This window comes from Littorina saxatilis, linkage group LG2, assembly GCF_037325665.1.
Source record: "Littorina saxatilis isolate snail1 linkage group LG2, US_GU_Lsax_2.0, whole genome shotgun sequence".
Lineage (NCBI taxonomy): Eukaryota > Metazoa > Mollusca > Gastropoda > Littorinimorpha > Littorinidae > Littorina > Littorina saxatilis.
The window spans coordinates 76,607,105-76,627,237 of record NC_090246.1 but is presented as its reverse complement, the minus strand read 5'-3'; the positions used below and the strand labels follow the sequence as shown (position 1 = coordinate 76,627,237).

The 20,133-nt window shown below is 43.0% G+C and overlaps 2 protein-coding genes across 2 annotated transcripts in view; both read right to left on the bottom strand.

Annotated features, from left to right (window-relative positions):
• Nucleotides 1–710, bottom strand: part of LOC138959750 (uncharacterized) — a 5,525-nt gene extending 4,815 nt beyond the window's left edge. Inside the window, exon 1 of the mRNA XM_070331355.1 lies at nucleotides 1–710. This exon is cut by the window's left edge and continues 1,036 nt beyond it. The gene's annotated coding sequence lies outside the window, so the exon portion shown is untranslated.
• Nucleotides 711–7,266: 6,556 nt separating this feature from the next.
• On the bottom strand, nucleotides 7,267–11,823 carry LOC138954329 (uncharacterized). The gene has a single exon (XM_070326202.1). The coding sequence runs from the start codon at nucleotides 11,821–11,823 to the stop codon at nucleotides 7,267–7,269; it is 4,557 nt and encodes a 1,518-aa protein (XP_070182303.1).
• Between the last annotated feature and the right edge of the window lie 8,310 nt (nucleotides 11,824–20,133).

The following is a 20,133-nucleotide window of genomic DNA, read 5'->3' as shown; positions in this document are numbered from 1 at the left end:
TGTTGATACTCAGTGAAGAAACGTTCCGTTTTGAAGAAGAAAAAAAACCCAGTATGAGTTCATTCTTTTTCTCTCTCACTCTTCGCATTTCTGGAACAATCGTGTCACAAGACGACCTGTCAAAACGACAACCACAAGCGACAGATCAATGTCGTGCCTTGTCATTCCCTCGTTGTTTTCAGGGCTCGTCAAATCCAGTCCGTCCACTTAATCCAAGACGGCGTAACCGTCGTTGCTATAAACAGTTCCTTTGTTGTATGCGTGCTTGTGTCTGTGAGAGAAACAGAAGCGTCCTGTCAAAGAGCTTCCCCTGAGTACTAGCTGTCTCTGTCTCAGCTCGATCTTACACAAACCGGATTCCGTATTCAGGGTTGAAAACACAGGCACCACCACCAACACCACCAGCGTTTACCTTGTACCGTTAATGAGACAACCTTTGACGCAGCAAGTAAACGAAGACCTGCTAAATTTCCTCTACCGAATTTGTATGCGTGTTAGTCAACAACCCGGAATGATTACTACGTTTGAACCTTACACCTGACAGGTTAAGCGCCTAGCGATAACCCCAAACCTCTTAAACTTCAATCCCAGTTAGGCAGTTAACACGCTTGAGTGGTTTGTGCGTTCTGGATAAATGTATGGTATATAATGTATGGTAAGCTGACATATATAAGCGTGTACGCACAGTCACTGATTCAGCCGCACCCAATGACAGTCAGTTGACGAATGTGTGTGCTGTCTACAAGGCATTGTACAGTGGAATCTCTCTATTGAGACCCCCTTTCTTCATCTAAGACACCCATCCTCCCCCCCCACCCCCTTCCTCCATTCCGCCCCTCCCCCGTTTTTACATTTAGTCAAGTTTTGACTAAATGTTTTAAGATAGAGGGGGAATCGAGACGAGGGTCGTGGTGTATGTGTGTGTGTGTGTGTGCACACCCTCATTTTTCAATAAAATTGATTGAAATTTTGGCCAAGCAATCTTCGACGAAGGCCGGACTTTGGTATTGCTTGGAGGCTTAAAAATTAATTTATGACTTTGGTCATTAAAAATGTGAAAATTGTAATTACATTTTTTTTTATAAAACGATCCAAAATTACGTTTTTTGTATTCTTCATCATGTTCTAATTTCAAAAACATATAAATATGTTATATTCGTATTAAAAACAATCTCTGAAAATTAAAAATATAAAAATTATGATTAAAATTAAATTTCCGATATCGATTTAAAAACAATTTCATCTTATTCCTTGTCCGTTCCTGATTCCAAAGACATATCTATAGATATGATATGTTTGGATTAAAAACACGTTCAGAGAGTTAAAAAGAATAGAGATATAGAAAAGCGTGCTATCCTCCTCAGCGCAACCGCAACCGCGCTTTTCTGGATTGTTAATTTCACTGCCTTTGCCACGAGCGGTGGACAGACGATGCTACGAGTGTACGGTCTTGCGGAAATAATGCAATGCGTTCAGTTTCATTCTGTGAGTTCGACTGAACTTGACTAAATTAATGTTGTATTTTCGCCTTGTAACGCGACTTGTTAATACCTTGCCTTTTCTGCTTTCCTACTAACAACGCATACCAATTTACCTCCATTTTAATTAAGACTTTCTCCATTTGCAGAGCTTATTTTCTCAGATTGTTGAAGAGGGTTCCACTGTATAGTTGACCTTGCTCGGTCTACGTGGTCGTGTCGTGTTACTTGACCACTCCTGTACACAGTTCTCCGGTCACCCGCGTCGGGAATGTTGAAACGGCACCCGGGTTGGAGTTTCGACACGATTGAGCTGAACATATCGACCTCAACTTCGTTTGTGTAGTGTTTGTGTTGTGTTGGTCGACCACGCGACAATAGAAATGTGCCAATGCTGAAATAGGCGCCCGAAGTAAGTCACTTGCCTGTAAATTGGAGGAAAGGGTTTCACTGAGACTTGTTCTTGTGCAATTGTTTTTTTTAAGCTGAAATGAGAAAGTTCTTTGACAAAGGAAGAAAAGAGGAAATTGAGAAAGAAAAATAAAGATGCAAAAAAACAACAAAATTAATGCAAATGCTATTCTCAAGAATTTGACATTTATACATTGAAGTATTGGATCCTGGCCCAAAAAGAACAAGAGGCGAAGCCTTCAAGGCTCACGTAAGAAATCGACAAACAGTAACACAAACTCAATCACTCCGTCACACATACACACACACACACACACACACACACACACACACACACACACACACACACACACAGTAAGCATAGGTGAAACTGTGCAAGAAAGCGAGACCCTGGATCTGCCAATTAGTCTCGGCCCGCTCACAATAACAATGACCGAGACTTTCAGTAATTCCTTTGCGTGACGTCTAACCCTCTTACGTCATAATGTGACGTCTTCAAATAGTTTCTATCACACACGTCAAACACTTTTGACCGAGACGTAATCTTCTTATGCGAGCTTTATCCATAGACTCGGAAATGTTAAAGTTTCTATCACACACACACGCACGCACGCACGCACGCACGCACGCACGCACAGACAGACAAAGTTTATCATCGCATAGGCTACACTTACGTGAGCCAAAAAGCACTAATGAAGAAAGTTCCTTCAATTAAAAAGATTGCACAGCATATCATTACGCAACAACAACAATATCAACGACAACAACAACGACAACAACACGTTTTTTTTATACAAGACAATAGATCATGTTTAATACTTTTTTTATGAAAATGTTAAAACAAATCTAAATTTAAGGATGTGTTGGGAAAGTGTCAGTAAATGTATATTTGTTAACACAGAACAATGAAATGCATTAAACTGAACAGGATCAAGTGTGTGTGTGTGTGTGTGTGTGTGTTTGGTTCTTCCCTGCTAAGTGTTTCTTATCTTTCAAGAAAACCACCCTGTGTTATTAACGAACTCAACAACACTTTAGCACAAAAGAGCTACCCTGTATTGACACGAACTACTCGTCACAGAAGAGCCACCAAGTGTTAATAACAATTTTTAATAACAAATCACCCAACACTTTCGCAAAAAAGAACTACCCTCTATTGATAATAAACACTCTTCATAGAAAACAGCCACCCAAGTCTTTTGGCACTGTCTCAGCGATTCAGTAATCAGTACATGTATCCTGCGAGTGAAACTGGACTTACGAGCAATAAGACTACACGCACAACAAAATCAATACTCTACCTGCTGTGTGTGGCGTTTGTGCTGCATGGGTTCTGAACGCGAGAGGTTGTTATTGTTGGGCTTATTCATGCGAGGGTTGCAGACACAACGATGATACATAAAGAGACCTTCACCTCTTTGCTGACCTGACGGCAAAAGGGTGATCATTGCGAACTTGTGTAACTATTTTTAAGCGCTGACGTACCTGCCATACACATTGCAAACCCATCTGTGGGAGACAATATGTGTGTGAGAGAGAGAGAGAGAGAGAGAGAGAGAGAGAGAGAGAGAGAGAGAGAGAGAGAGAGAGAGAGAGAGTTAGTGTATGTGTGTGTGTGTGTGTGTGCGTGTGCGTGTGTGTGTATATATGTGTGTGAGTGTCCATCACGGACACACAGTTACACTGTTATACTCTCACACATCTACAAACATACTTGTGGCGTCCTTGACAACGGTATGTCGTCAATGTGTTGTTCTAAATTAGTACAGGCGCCTGAGGTATGCATTCAACGGGGCAAATCAGCGCGTTGTTTGTGACTACGTTTTTGCCTACTTATTATTATTGCTTACCGTCGATGTACTTTGACAGCGTTTTTCCCTTCTATTTGTCCTAATATGAAACCCCGCTTTCCATTCTGTCTTAGAACCTGTTCATCTCTGTCTCATTCAGTGTTTGTTCACGTGTGTATCTGTATCAGTATTTCTTCTTTGTGTGTGTGCCAGTGAATGTCGTGTCTTGCGCCCTGGCAATGCTGGCATTTTCACAATTCTAGAAACAGTGCTAGTCCGTCGGGTGAAAGAAGGGGCTACAACCTGTCGCAATACATGTATTGGCTTATATCTTCCTAATACTCTAACTGCGCAGCTATGATTATTTTCTTTTTATCCGGGAGTTTACCTCTATATCTGGACAGGGTTTATGCAAATCGAAGAGTGTAATTAGCTGGACTGAGATTGCATGAAGAAGTCTAGCTTTTGCTTGTGGATTAATACGCACATGTTCGAGTCCAACGTACGCTGGTTTTAATCAGATAAGTGTAAGTGAGGATTAGCTCTATCGTTGTTCAAGTTATGAATGTTAGAGGATTGTCGTGTCTCGTGTGTGTTGCTTTTGTGTGACTGTTTTTTTCAGTTGAATCTTTAAATTAAATGTTAGTATTAGTGTACGTTAGTGTTAGTGGGTATGTGTGTATGTACATATGTGTGTGTGTGTGTGTGTGTGTGTGTGTGTGTGTGTGTGTGTGTGTGTGTGTGTGTGTGTGTGTGTGTGTGTGTGTGTGTGTGTGTGTGTGTGATATTGAGACAGGGGCGGTGACTGCCTTTTGACTTTTCTACACAACATTCAAAGCAAAGTGCCTTCGCTTGTCCTTCATATGACGAAACACTTGCATTCAACATTGCTTTTCTCAGTAAACACTCATTTAAACCACCAAAAACGCCTCCAAGCAGAGAGGGAGTCGACAATGTGCAAACCTATCTTTTTTGCTCATTCTCTTTACAAAACACAAATTTGCTTTAATTTCTCGTATATAATTTATTCATGATGTATCGCGGTATTGATTATTCGTGATGTTCTTTGTTTGTTTGCTCACGTTAAGAAACATGAGCGTTTGTTTGAGTTCGTGCCACGATGGGCTTCTGTGATTGAATCATGGATTAACTGAAACATTTCTGTTTTCAATGAAAACAAAACACACACACACAACAAAGATTTCTAGCTAAGTGCTAATCGCTCTTGTGCCAAGCAAAACAGAATTAACAAACCTTATATCTTACACACACACACACACACACACACACACACACATACAGATACACACACACACACACACATACATACTTGGTGTGTGTGTGCTAGTGACTTTAAGTCTCCGTGTGTGTGAACGAGTGTATGTGCGCCTTGAGTCGCCTGTTGGTGAGATATGTGCGCGTTATAAATATTCGTATTATTATTATTATTATTATACACACACACACACATACACACTGACACACTAGCATACACACACACACACACACACACACACACACACACACACTCACAGGCGCGCGCACACACGCAAACACACAAATACACACACAGACACAGACACAGACACAGACACACACACACACACGCACACATACTAGCACACACACACTCATACGCGCGCGCGCGCACACACGCAAACACACACACAAACACACACACAAATACACACACAAACACACACACACACACACACACACACACACACAAACACACACACAAATACACACACAAACACACACACACACACACACACACACATATTTAAACGAAAAAGTTTAGCCTTTCTAAACTGACCGTTGAATAATCAGCAAGTTTTCTTTTATTTGTGTTATGCAAACATATTTGTGAGGTATATATTGATTATGTATCAGGTTCCATTGGAGTAACTTTTATCTATCTCCTATGTCTTATAACTTACACATCTCATAATATTCTGATAATAACTATTAATAAAAAGAACATAATTATTTGCGCTATCTGAATAAATGTCAAACGCAGCTCTTTCCGAAAATCTATGTGTGATACTCATTTTCAGGCGTGTAATTTAAATTAATCCCTGATTAAATATATGTATGTAGTCTAGTGGTCGACCAACAACGCAACACAAACACAATATACAAACGTGTGGGGGTCTATAGCTGAGTAGTATCAACAAACCAACCCGGTCCGAGTATAGTTTCCAATTTCCCGACGCGGGTGGCCAGAGCATTAAGAAAGTCTGTATATGCTTAAATACTATACCATACATTAATCGTGATCGCAGAAAGCAGTGATCCGTGTAAATTGCGTACCTGCGATTACGGATTAAGAGAGCTAATCGCTAAGCGCTGAACCGTTTCAGGTGTTTGATTCAAACGTCGTATTCAGTCAGGGTTGACGACTTATTAAACGAAATTGAACACAGGTCTTCGTTTACCGGTTGTGTCAAAGGCAGAGTACCTTTACAAGGTTCACTAGGGTGGCAGAGGCGTTTTCAACCCAGTGTACGGCACAGAAACGAGTTTAACCAGGATAACAAGTGTTTGCTTCTGGACTTTTCAGAAAAAGTTGGAGTTATATTTAAGGTACGCGTCACATATAACCTGGGTGCAATACCTGTGACTGCTTATGTTACTTTAGCGCTGTGACAAATACAATCTGTCACAGGTCAGTTTTCGTCAGCCTGTTTCTTTCTGCGTGCGCCTTCCAAAGGAAGTTTATGGAAGGAAAACACGCCGCCTTTTTTGTATAAGCTAAAGAAACAGGTACTGCCTTGACTTTACTTTCCTTCACTCTTTCCCATGCTCTCGAAGTAGCGGAGAAAGGTCAAAACAGGTTTACATAATTTAATACATGTATGGATAGTGTTAATAAAATTCTTGCAATGCAGCACACATTAATCAGGTTAGTCTATATTTTTGCTAAATATCAGTATCGTACTAAATGTATCACACACTGTTCAAGCTAGGTCATGTTACTTGCATCACAGCACACTCTGATCAAATGTCTATTGCTGTTGGATTTCAATTCTGTCATGGTAATCTAACGTGACTCCGCCGCTGCAAACGTTCTTCAACATTTTCCTTTGGAGGACATCAAAACAAAAGGAATACACATAATGTTTATGAAGTTTTGACTTAGCTCGATGTCATTGAAAAGGTACTCGAGATGACTTGTAGCACTTGACTGGTCTAGAAGACCGCGCTCCTGGTTTGGTTCGTCACTCTTCTTCTCAAGACACCATCATCAAGTTAATAGCAGAAGTAGTCTGGTTACATCTCTCTCCACAATTACGGCAACATGAGGAAGAGGAAGATGAATGAATCAATTGGACCGTGGGTTCCTTCAAAGAAGGGGAACGGCTTTTCCTCCAAGCGTTCTTCGCTCCATGGACTTGCGGAAAACGACCCTCTCGTGAAACGATTTTAGTTTACGTCAGTACACTTGGATACGTCATATGAATACGTCACTTGGCTACGTCGTGTAATGCGCGAGTAGTCTCGGTTGCCTATTCTATTCTTGACAGGTTCGCGCTTCAGAATATCGATTCATGACAGCCCCTTTCTTGAGAATGAATTTCCCAAATTTAGTCACAATATGAAGCGCGACTTAAATAATCTGCTCCATGGTTGTCACAACCCGGTATCACACGCACGGTGAAATCGTAGGGCTGTAATTGGAGAGCCCACCTCATCAGACGTGGGTTTGTTGGCTGTCTCTGCAGACATTTGAGAGGTTGGTGATCCGTTTCCAGCGTGAAATGTCTTCCGTAGAGATATCTCTCGAATTTCTGGATTCCCCAGACTGTCGCCAAACACTCTTTTTCTACAGTGGCGTATCTGCTCTCGGCACCATTTAGTTTTTTACTCTGGTAGGCGAGAGGTCGCAGAGTCTTGTCCTGTTCTTGCATCAGAACTGCTCCGATGCCTCGGTCGGATGCGTCAGTTCTCAAGACAAACTCTTTTTCATGGTCGGGCATGCACAGTACGGGCGTCTTGCAGATCGCCTCTTTCAGCTTCTCGAAGCTTTGACGACTTCGTTCGTCCCACTTCAGCTTGTCAGGCTGTGACTTCTTTGTCATGTCTGTCAGAGGTATTGCAATGCTCGCGTAAGAGTTGATGTAGGATCGGTAGAAACCGCAAAGACCTAGGAACGAACGCAGTTCCTTCTTTGTGGATGGCGGAGTGGCTGACTTGATCTTGTCAACTTTGTCTGCCTCTGGCCAACGTTTCCCACCTCCGATTCCATGCCCAAGGTATGGCAGTTCGCTGTAGCCGACATAGCATTTCGACGGTTTTGCTGATATGCTTGCGTCTTGTAAACGCTGTAGGACGGCTTTCAGCGCGACCATGTGCTCTTCCCAGCTCTCCGTGGCTATCAAGATATCATCCATGAAATGGAAGACATCGTCACGTTTGAGTGGGCCCAGCAACTTTCGCATCATGCGGTTGAATATGCCAGTTGCTGTCTTGAGACCAAATGGCATGTTCGCCCACCGAAACTGTCCTCTCGAGGTGGTGAACGCAGTTTTGTCTCTGTCCTCTTCCACGATTGGAATACACCAGTACCCCTTAGTAAGGTCTAACTTTGTAAAGAACTTAGCCTTCCCTAAGCTCTGGAAGAGATGATCGACATCAGTTATGGGCTCTGCGTCGAACACTGTCACTTTGTTCAACTCACGTAGGTCACAGCAAAACCGGTACTTGCCTCCTTTCTTCTTCACAAGAACGATTGGAGCATTGTACGGTGAGTTTGCCGGTTCAATGACCCCAAGCTTCAACATCTCGTCGATCTCATCTTCGACAGTTTTCACCATCGCATGAGGTATGGGTCTCGGTCGAACAAACACAGGTTTCTTCTCTGTAAGTTCGATTCTGCACTTCTCCAAGTTGGTAGTAATCGGTACATCAGTCAGATTCTTGGAGAATGCACTACAGATCGCTTTCGCCTCTTTTGTTCTTTCTCTACTCAATTCTTTACAGAAGTTCATGTTTGTGACATCTTCTGTACGAGTAGTTTCCAGCAGAGGAATCATCTTCTGAGTGTCTATTTGGAAGATATCATCGTTCATCGTATCATCTTCCTCGATGACTACGGCGATGTGTTCTTCTGCTTCTTCTTCTTCTTCTTCTTCAGGTGTAACGACAGCAACATCACGCGTGACGATGTCACGTTCCTGATATTCTTTCATCAGGTTGATGTGGAACACCTTTTGTTTCGTCCCGACTTTGACTCTGTAGTCAAACTGGTTGACTTTCTCAGTCACTACGTATGGGCCGCGCCAAGTCAACTCTAGTTTGTTGTGTTTCACGGGAAGCAGAAGTAGCACTTTCTTGCCGACTTCGATCGACCTGAGCGCAGTCTTCCGGTTGAAATACCCGGCTTGCTTCTGTGATGACTTAGCTAGGTTTTCTTTGGCAATCTCACACGTTTCTTCAATCCTGTTTCTGAGGTCGACAACGTATTCTGCCGTTGTCTTCTGTTCACCTTCGACCGATTCATCAGTCCATGCACGTCGCAGAACCTGCATGGGACCTCTGATGGTCTTGCCATACAGCATTTCAAAGGGTGAGAAACCAAGACTGTCTTGAGGTGCTTCGCGGTAAGCAAAAAGCAGTGCTGGGATGAATGTATCCCACAACACTGGCTGTTCTATTGCCAACTTCCTGAGCATGCTTTTGAGCGTTCCATTAAATCGCTCTACTAATCCATTGGCTTGAGGATGGAAAGGTGTGGTCATTTTGTGCTTGATGCTCAGAAACTGGTTCACTTCCTTCATGAGATTGGACGTGAACTGGGTTCCTTGATCGGTGATCACTTCGTCTGGAATTCCCAGTCTCGTCCACATCTCAAATAGTGCTTCCGCCACTGTGTCAGCACGAATATCCTTCAGCGCAACAGCTTCAGGATATCTTGTGGCGTAGTCCACCATAGTCAGAATGTATTGTTTTTTGCTTTCCGACATTGGCTTTATTGGACCAATGATGTCAACAGCGACCCTCTTGAACACGGGATTGATGGTAGGCATCTGTCCCAACGGTGCTTTCTTGGTTCTGCCTTTCGGCGCTGTTCTTTGGCATGTGTCACACGAGAGACAGTAACGTTTTATGTCTCCGACAAAACCTGGCCACCAGAACTCACACCGGATTCTATCAGTGGTTTTCTTTTGCCCGAGATGACCTGCCATCGGGTGGTCGTGTCCAAAAGAAAGAACTTTGGTTCTCATTTCTTTGGGAACAACGACTTTACTAGATTCACTCCCGGTTTTGTCGAGTGTTGTCCTGTACAAGATTTCTTTCTTGTAGACATACCTCACACCGTGGAATGACTCTCCTGAAACAGCCATCTGGCGTACTTTTGCCAGTGTTTCATCATCATTCTGAGCCTTCTTGAGATCTTGCGGGGAATACATCTTGTGTGTATTTCTGTCATCATGCCTAGTTCCCGGCACAGGTTTCTCATTCCGCTCTTTTTCCTCCTTCTCTTGCTTACGTGTACTGACCGCCGCGTTGGTCTCACCTTGATACCAACTCGGGTCACGTACTGGAAACAAAGGGGTCTTCCTCTTGTTCTGGCCTACACCATACCATTTTCCTATGAGGACAGGATAAATGGGATCTTCGAGTATGACCACTTCGGTTTTGGCATCAAAATACGGACAGTCAATGTGGGCCACAGCCGTGGGACACAATTTCCGTGTTTTCTTCTCTGCGAGAGTAGTTTCTTTTTTCTTTGCCAAGTACCTTTCTTCAGGTATAAGGTCGGCACTGACCATAATACCTGAGCACCCGGAATCGCGTAATGCTTTTACGATTCGGCCGTCTAACTTGATGAACACTTCCTCTTTGAAATCCTTCTTTTCGCACGACTTGCACAGCTTGTCAAGATGTACGGGGATTTCTTGTTCATCAAATTCATTTCGAACATGAACTGCGTGAGCGCCTTCTCCCTTATTGGGACAAAATCGTGACGTGTGTCCTTTGCCTCTGCAAAAAAAACAACAGCCTGTGGCTTTCAGTCTTTGCTTTTCCTCATCGCTCACGTATTTATGTTCTTTCTGTGACGATTTCTCTTTCGCGTCACTTTTGACGACATTCGAACTTTTCGTGTTCGAAAACGCGCTGCCGCTAGAATGGTTTTGGTGAGATTGCCGTGGCCTGATGTTCGAACGTGATTGTTCGTACTCCGTGGCAATTTCGCCCATTTCTTTCGCAGACTTCGGTTTCCGATCAAGTACGTGCAACATCACTTCGGCAGGGAAGGTGTTCTCTAATTGTTCTCTGAGAACTAGATCCTTCAGATCTGCCACATGTTCATCGCACTTGGCTAACTCGATCCATTTATCGAGGATGCGCTCAAGTTTGGTGACATGTTCTTTGTACGTGTCAGATGGGTTTCGCTTCAGCTGACGGAATTTCTTCCGATATTGATCTGCTGTCAGTTGAAATCCATCATACAACGCATTCTTCAAAGTGTTGTAGTTGCGCGCGTCTTCGAAACTGAGTTTTGCATAAATGGTTCTCGCCTTTCCTTTCAGGAAATACACCATTCTCGTAGCTTTGCGTTCGTCGTCGAGATGACAGTCGGTTGCATAATGTTCAAATTGTGCAAACCAACTCTCGATGTCGTCTTTGTCATCAAGAAAAGGGATTTTTGGGATAAAGTCGTCATCCCCACGACGCCTCGACGCGTTATTGTTGGCGTTGTCTCGGCGTGCTTCCGTTTGTATCCTCAACTGTTCTAGCTGAAACGCGCGATCGGCTTCTCGTTCACGTTCGAGAACTTCACGTTCACGTTCACGTTCCTCTCGTGCGCGTTCTTCACGTTCACGTTCGCGTTCGTGAGCTTCTCGTTCCTCTCGTGCGCGTTCTTCAGCTACAAACTCTCGCAAGTCTTTGCCTTCGAGTCCTAACTCTCGTCCTATCGCCAAAAGTTCGCGAGTCCACTCTAATCCGGATTTTACAGGGTGGATCGGACCTGCACGTTCATTACTCGCAGCGGATACATAAGTCGTTACACGCGCGCCTAACGTCTGAGAATCATTATCGCTCGATTCTCCTTGGGTGTTGACATATGTGTCACCACCTTCAACATCTGAGACTACTGCCTCGGCCGTATTCTGGTTCTGCGGGTCAGCGTTCATTTTTGCTATATGCGCCCTAGTACTCGGGTGTTTGGATGTTTGCATATCCTTTACGTTAACTCACACACAGATATTCACTGAATCAAACTGCAAATACGTGATGCTCGGTTGAAAAACCGATTTGACTAAACTGCTTTTCACACACTATTTACTAGAGAGAGAAAACTCTCCCACTATAGAATGAAGTGTTACTTTAGTGAAGCTCACTTTGCTACTTGAATTCATGAACGTTCAACGTTACCTCAGTAAACGTTACGTGTCCCAATGACACGATTTCTCTGAACCATTCTAATATCCTTTTACAACCACGGATACCTAACACTAGAATTTATGGTTCTTCTGGTATATGTCAAACAATATACCGTTCTATCGAGTGAACTTCATTTTAATATCTCATCGGCGCTCCATCAACGTGGACCTTTCGCCTATATTAATATCAACTCGATTCTATCGCACAGTAAGTCGAAATAAGATTCTTCAATTATCTACTGCTGTATAGACAATAATCTAATTTTCCTAACCCTTACTCTTGGCGTTGTGAAGTGTGACTGTCTGCAGAATCAACTTCACTTCCACGGTCCTTCTGGACGAAGATGAGTGCTATCCCTCGTATATAACCCAATTCGCCCACCAACCTCCCACGGCGACCAACAATATTATAATTTTGTCGACTAAGGGACACAGGATGGCCTGACAGGGTGTTAGTCCACTGTCTTCTGTTATAGCCTTTTGTTTAGCACAGCCAAATAGGGGGAACTAAACTACTATAACATTAGTGCTTTACGTGAATTATTATAGTGACGTCAAAGCCTTGCGTCACTCTTCATTTGGATTATTCCCGTGTGCTGAAGCACACACGTCAGACTCTGTTATCGTTAAATGATGAACTAACTATAAACATGAATAAATACAAAAGTTGATTTATACGATGATGAACATGAACGGACTAACACACAAACGAAAAACGAATAGGGAATTTGTTTGAAGAAAATTTGTTTGGGGAAGCCAAATTGAAATTACGAGTTACAAAATCCCGGACGAAGCCCCCATATGTCACAGGTCAGTTTTCGTCAGCCTGTTTCTTTCTGCGTGCGCCTTCCAAAGGAAGTTTATGGAAGGAAAACACGCCGCCTTTTCGTATTAGCTAAAGAAACAGGTACTGCCTGGACTTTACTTTCCTTCACTCTTTCCCATGCTCTCGAAGTAGCGGAGAAAGGTCAACATTGGTTTACATAATTTAATACATGGATAGTGTTAATAAAATTCTTGCAATGCAGCACACATTAATCAGGTTAGTCTATATTTTTGCTAAATATCAGTATCGTACTAAATGTATCACACACTGTTCAAGCTAGGTCATGTTACTTGGCTCACAGCACACACTGATCAAATGTCTATTGCTGCTGGATTTCAATTCTGTCATGGTAATCTAACGTGACTCCGCCGCTGCAAACGTTCTTCAAAATTTTCCTTTGGAGGACATCAAAACAAAAGGAATACACATAATGTTTATGAAGTTTTGACTTAGCTTGATGTCATTGAAAAGGTACTCGAGATGACTTGTAGCACTTGACTGGTCTAGAAGACCGCGCTCCTGGTTTGGTTCGTCACTCTTCTTCTCAAGACACCATCATCAAGTTAATAGCAGAAGTAGTCTGGTTACATCTCTCTCCACAATTACGGCAACATGAGGAAGAGGAAGATGAATGAATCAATTGGACCGTGGGTTCCTTTAAAGACAGGGAAACGGCTTTTCCTCCAAGCGTTCTTCGCTCCATGGACTTACGGAAAACGACCCTCTCGTGAAACGATTTTTGTTTACGTCAGTACATTTGGATACGTCACATGAATACGTCACTTGGCTACGTCGTGTAATGCGCGAGTAGTCTCGGTTGCCTATTCTATTCTTGACAGGTTCGCGCTTCAGAATATCGATTCATGACACAATCGTTGAATAGAAAATCCTGTTCTTTCCAGTCGTTTCATAACGAGCATTGACAAATTCTGTGTGTTACAACATACACTGCTCTAAACCCGCGCCAGTGCGGTGTACATCAGTCATGACAATCAAATGTGTGTGGTGTTTGCATCGACAGTACGAAACATACTGGTTTGATTCAGTGAAGTAACGATTGTGAAGCAACACGAATGGCATTTTGTGCTTCTAACTATATAGAAGTTTTCTCAGATTCCAACGTTTCGAATAGTGTAGCGTCTAACCTTTCACCTGTTCCCCCCAAAAGTCCTTCCGGGTACAAACCAAATAAACGAAAAATACTGGTTTGATTCAGTGAAGTGACGCCGATTGTGAAGCACCAATAATGACATTTTGGGCTTCTAACTATATATAATATATCTATGATTCCAACGAATAGCGGCGTAGCGTCTCATCTGTCGCCTGTGCCAAAAAAATCCTTCCGGGTACAAACCAAGTAAACCAGTACACCTACTTCGCAGCAAAGATCAGTCGCCAACAAGTCAAATCTGCTCTACACTCTCCGGGTAACGTGAGCTAATCAGATTTCGACAGGCAGGTAAATTCTGTGCATCAAGGGCGGACATCATGCCTCTGAAAATTTACATTCCTCTCTTCAAATTTATTGGAACGTTGGTATGGCCTATGCTTTACATAGCCAGCTTTGCCAGCAGTAACTGGGTTGAGGACGAAACTAAGGAATGGGGCTTATGGAGCTGGTGCTATACTAACTTCACCGACGAGAGTGATCCTGAAGACTACGTTAACGACTCGACCAAGTGCCATGCTATATCGCCTGGAGACAGCCAGACAGTCAACCAGACAGCCAGACAGACAGCCAGTCAGACAGAGAAAGATTCTAACACTGCTTCGTTTTGCCAAATTATGTTGGCTAATGAAAGCACTCCATACAGACGAACAGCAGGCCTAACTGTAATGTGCAAGTCATGACATAAACTGAGCAAAACAGTTATTGCACCCATTTTCGTACCCCAACTAAAACATTCATTCGCGTGTCATTGTATTCAAACTTTAGATGCCATTAAAGGCCCTTCACTTGGCTATCTGGCACACTTGAAAGATTTGTGTTATAAGTATCACGTGACCGCCGCCAAAGTAAGAGTACCCCCCCCCCCCCCCAAATCGACCTGTCAATGACGTCAGGTACCAATTAAAAAATCGATAACAATTCAGAATAGGCGCAGCTTGACAACGTTTACATAATTATTACGAGAACAAAGAAAAATCACGTATCTATCCAGAACAGGTTGTTTTGTTTTGCTATCTTGCATATCTCTTGTGTTATGTCCTTTCTACTGATGCAGGTGTGGAACGTATGAGCAGTAGAAAACGAGAGGATTATGCGTCCAAGTTGAGGGGTACCACGACAAAAAGCACTGTATTTCAACAATGCCTAAATGGATTGATTCGAAACTTTTAGGATCTGAAGTCTACATACGAGACTTACCTTGGGTGATAATTCAGATCACTAAAGGTTTGTACTCAGATGTTATGCACTCTCCCGGAAAATGTTTTTAAACTCGTCACGGGTTTGTGGATTTACATCCCAAAATTTCATGACTCTGCAAGCATACAGACAAATGGTTGTTACGAGAACTGCCAAAGTTTCATTTGAGTATGACCACTGACGGACATTTGCTAGCCATGTAAACACATGAGAAAAAAAAGGAACGTTCAGGCAATTTGCTATTCACAGCGGTTATATCGGTGAATGCCTCGCAAAACCTGCTGCGGTCACGGATGACTGGACATGGCTGTCGCACTGCAATCCTCAAAAAAACATTTGATCGTGTTAACAGGACTAAAAAACGTCAACTAGTGATTGTATTTAAATGAAACTTTGGCAGTATTTGTAACGTTTATTTGTCTGTATGAATGCAACTTCATGATTTTTGGGGATGCAAACCTTCACACCTATGACACGTTTTAAAACATTTTCCGGAAGAGTGCTTATCATCTCAACAAATATCCGTAACGACGCGAAATGTTACTGAACGTATGTCTCGTATGTCAACTTCAGATCCTGAACGTTTTGAAGCAATCCATTTAGGCATTGCTGAAATATAGCGCTTTTTGGCATGGTACCCCTCAAAACGGACGCAAAAACCTCTCGTTTTCTACTGCTCATGCGCTCCACACCTGCATCAATATAAATGACATAACACAAGAGATATGCAAGATAGCAAAACAAAACAACCTGTTATGAACCGATAATTTATTTGGCTTTCTCTTCGTGAGTAAACATTGCCAACTTAAGCTTATTCTGAATTTCTATCGATTTTTAATTGGCACCTGACGTTTTTGTCAGGTCAATTTTCGGGGTACCCTTACTTTAGCAGCGGTCACGTGATACTTTGATCCGAAAAGTGTACCAGATAGTCCAGTGAAGGGCCTTTAATGGCATATCAAGTTTGAATGAAATGACACGCGCGAATAAATGTTTTAGTGTACGAACATGGGTGCAATAATTGTTTTGCTCAGTAATAAAATGTCGATCTTTTCTTCACTGTCTTTACAGCTTATTTTGAAGGCCTCAGAGTTGTCGCCTGCTTCACCTTGATTTCCTACATAGCCTTCTTCTTCACCTTCAAATCATCATCATCATCACCATCATTATCATTATCATCATCATAATCAGCAGCAGCAGCAGCAGCAGCAGCAGCAACATCATCGGCATCGTCGTCATCGTCATCGTCATCGTTGTTGTTGTCGTGTCGGTCGTTATTTTTAATGCTTTGAGACCTAAGGTGTAAACAAAACCACAAGATTACTTTATGGAATTCTAACACTTTTAGTCATAGACAACACGAGACAATCACGAGAGCCTCAACTTGTCGACTTAAAAAGTGAACAAGAATGATACATTACCGACAAACACTACTGGTGATTAAATGAGCTCTTTGCTTTGGTTGTTAGGTTCCCTTTGATTTGGGTAAGCTCCTTCACAGATGACAGCGAGCAAAATCTTTCAAACATCGATAGATAGAGGTTCTAAGGAATGTTTCGTTTTGTCCACGATTAAACGCTTTATACACTAACATTTTTATATATGCTGCTTCCGTGCTTTACCTTACATATTTTATTCTAGAAAACATATGCTTAATGAGTGTTGTGGTTGTTTGGAACAAAGCCTTTTAACCAGAAATGCTAAGCTGGGGTAGATAAAGCACCAGTCCTGTGCTTCTGGCGCCACAGAACGACACTCTCACAATTTCTCGAATATCTTTAATCAGAAGGCCTTATCAGGCAAGCAGATGTATATATCACGGTCCTCCGCCATACAATGTACACAGATTAAATGTTTCTTTTGCATATGAGTGAGAACTATTGGTCCGAAAAGTTTTGATTCTAAAAAAAGCTTTTATTGTGCAAGCGACCTGACGTTTAACCGTCGATTTCGGTTGGTTAAAAGTATAGAGAGTAGCTTCTATTACCCCAGAATTTGGTTCCGTACAGACTAGGGCTCAGATTAACTTAGTTTCTAGCTTGTGTTTGATTTGGGTGCAAGGTATATATATTATAGACGAGCGGTCGGACGCGAGAAATATCGCAGAAGAGTTAACAAACTTAATACACAGGCGGGGTTCCTTCGGAAATTATGTAGAATACGAAAGAGGAATGCAGGTAATCTCAAAATCATCTTGTCGTGGAACTCGGAAGTAGCATCGTAAATACACAAAGTTTCCCAAACAGAGTTAGGACATTTTTGTTGTGTATGCATTAAAATAAGGCTAAAAACCGATTGACCGCTCGCCAATCGTACATACACTTTGGTTAAACTAATGAAATCCACGCCTTTAATTTTGCACAGGTGTAATGACGGCTTTAATTAACCATGGGAACACTTGCTGGCAACTACGCTGAGGATGAACGCTGGATAAAACTCAGATCACAGGTTGGGTTGGTGCTTCTGGGTCATCGTGGCAAGTGGCGTGTTGTCTTTACTGATGATTCCCATCTACTTGAAGCACACTGACATGCTAACACTGCAATGCAACAACAGCAGCAACAACCGCCGCAACCCTTCTCCAGCCGCAGTGGCGCCCAACCCACCAGACGCCGCTGCAACAGGGGCGAGCCGAGAACAACGCCGTGCGTCTACCCCCCGCGGGTTAGGGGGAGTCCCATATTGGTTGGGACGAGAAAGAATTTACCCGATGCTACCCAGCATGTCGTAAGAGGCGACTAACGGTTCTGTTTCTCCTTTTACCTTTGTTAAGTGTTTCTTGTATAGAATATAGTCAATGTTTGTAAAGATTTTAGTCAAGCAGTATGTAAGAAATGTTAAGTCCTTTGTACTGGAAACTTGCATTCTCCCAGTAAGGTCATATATTGTACTACGTTGCAAGCCCCTGGAGCAATTTTTTGATTAGTGCTTTTGTGAACAAGAAACAATTAACAAGTGGCTCTATCCCATCTCCCCCCTTTCCCCTATCCTATCTCCCCCCTTTCCCCGTCGCTATATAACCTTGAGTGGTTAAAAACGACGTTAAACACCAAATAAAGAAAGAAAGAAAGAAAGTCTATAGCCGTCAGCGTGTCGTCTTCGGATAGCAGCGTCGCGTTGCCACCACCCAAAAACACAAGAACAACGGGCGCTTCTCGCCACCAGCGCGCGACACGTTTGGGAGAGGACGGTGGTGGTGGGTCGATGCATACAGGGAGATGATACGGATATGTAGGTTCGGAGTATCCCGTTCTGGAACTTCCCAGCTACGACTTGCCCGCGGAAAGGTCATATGTGACCCTCCACCACGAAATGAGTCGCATGTCACCTCGCGCGGTTCTGCTCTAGGCTTAATATAAGTCCGGGGAGTGTCTCGTAACAGTGTGAGGGTCACCTTAGTCACAGGCTTATAACTCAAACAGTTTTTGCTCTTTTATAAAACGGTTTTCACCACTGGATAGAGCATAAAAAACCCGTTAGGAAAATGTAAAAATATGAAAATCATGCAAAGGTGACATGCGACTCATTCCGTGGTGGAGGGTCACATATGGGCTTTTGCCAAACTCTCCTCCTCCACGGGGGATAACCGATCAAAGGCCGAACGGAGGCCGAAGGCCGCTCCTGACACGTGTGAAGGCAAGTTTTGTCTGTTTTCTAGGTATTGTTTGATTTATGTCGGGATTTAAGGTAAGCTACTGATTCAGCGATGAATACATTTGTTTCTGGATGCATAAAAAGTCAGGGAGCGATTGATATTTGCCCGTAAATAGCCTTCAAAGCTGAAAATGTCGGCGATCGAGCACCGGAAATGGCTGTTCGATGGGTTTTGCAAGTAGAAATGTGCTTTATTTCACCAAATCAGCTCGTATTTGGTATGGGTACGGGATTCTAGAGGACGAAGGAGTCATAAGAGGTGCAAAGAAGTGCTAATCTTTTCTTACACTTTCCGGAGAACAAGCATATTAAGAAAAACACAGAACTAGCTTCTGCAATGGACGAAACGAAGGGACGTAAGCGCTCTACATAGAAAAAGTGAGGGTTTTTATAATTGGAGCGCTTACGTCCCTTTAATTCTCGTTATTGCACTCTGCCTCTATTGGTCCAGTTCGGATTCTATGCTGAATATGATCGCTCAAATAAGAACCCATCCCATGGGAAAGGAAATATCGACCATACCTCTTTACCCCCCCCCCCCCCCCCCCCCCCCAAAAAAAAAAAAAAAAGAAAAAAAAAGGCACTAGCATGGGTATTTCTTTTCAAATTGTACTGCGAGAAAGAAAGCAATCTAAACAACTCTAAAGGGAAAGCAAAGCGGCAAAAACTGAGCTTCATTGACAAAGGGTTCTCTCCCATGCCCCGTTCGGCTTTGCGAGTTTATTTCAAGACAAGTCTTGCATGCACTTGCATTCAAAATAAGAAGCACTGGCCGCAGACGGTCTGGCAAAACAGGACACGAAGACGGGCTACACTGTTTTGTGATTTTACATTTAGTCAAGTTTTGACTAAATGGTGTAACATATATACTGCATTGTGAATCGAGACGCGGGCGGTGTTGGTAGGTGTGTGGTGTGTGATGTGTGTATGGTGTGTGTGTGTGTGTGTGTGTGTGTGTGTGAGTGTGTGTGTGTGTGTCCTAATTTTCATGCCGATAGGTTGACTTATAATTAGTGTTTGAACTCGCTTCATGTGACTTGTTTTCCTTTCCTGCCCCCCCCCCCCTCCTTGTCCCAAACAACACCGTTGTCCCAATCCCATAATTATGTCCCGTGACAGGTCTAATCGTCTCCCTCTGTGCCACCAACTCTCAGCCAGTAGCAGCCACTGAGCCAGACAGGAATTCAGATACGCGTTCGGCAAGCGACATGGT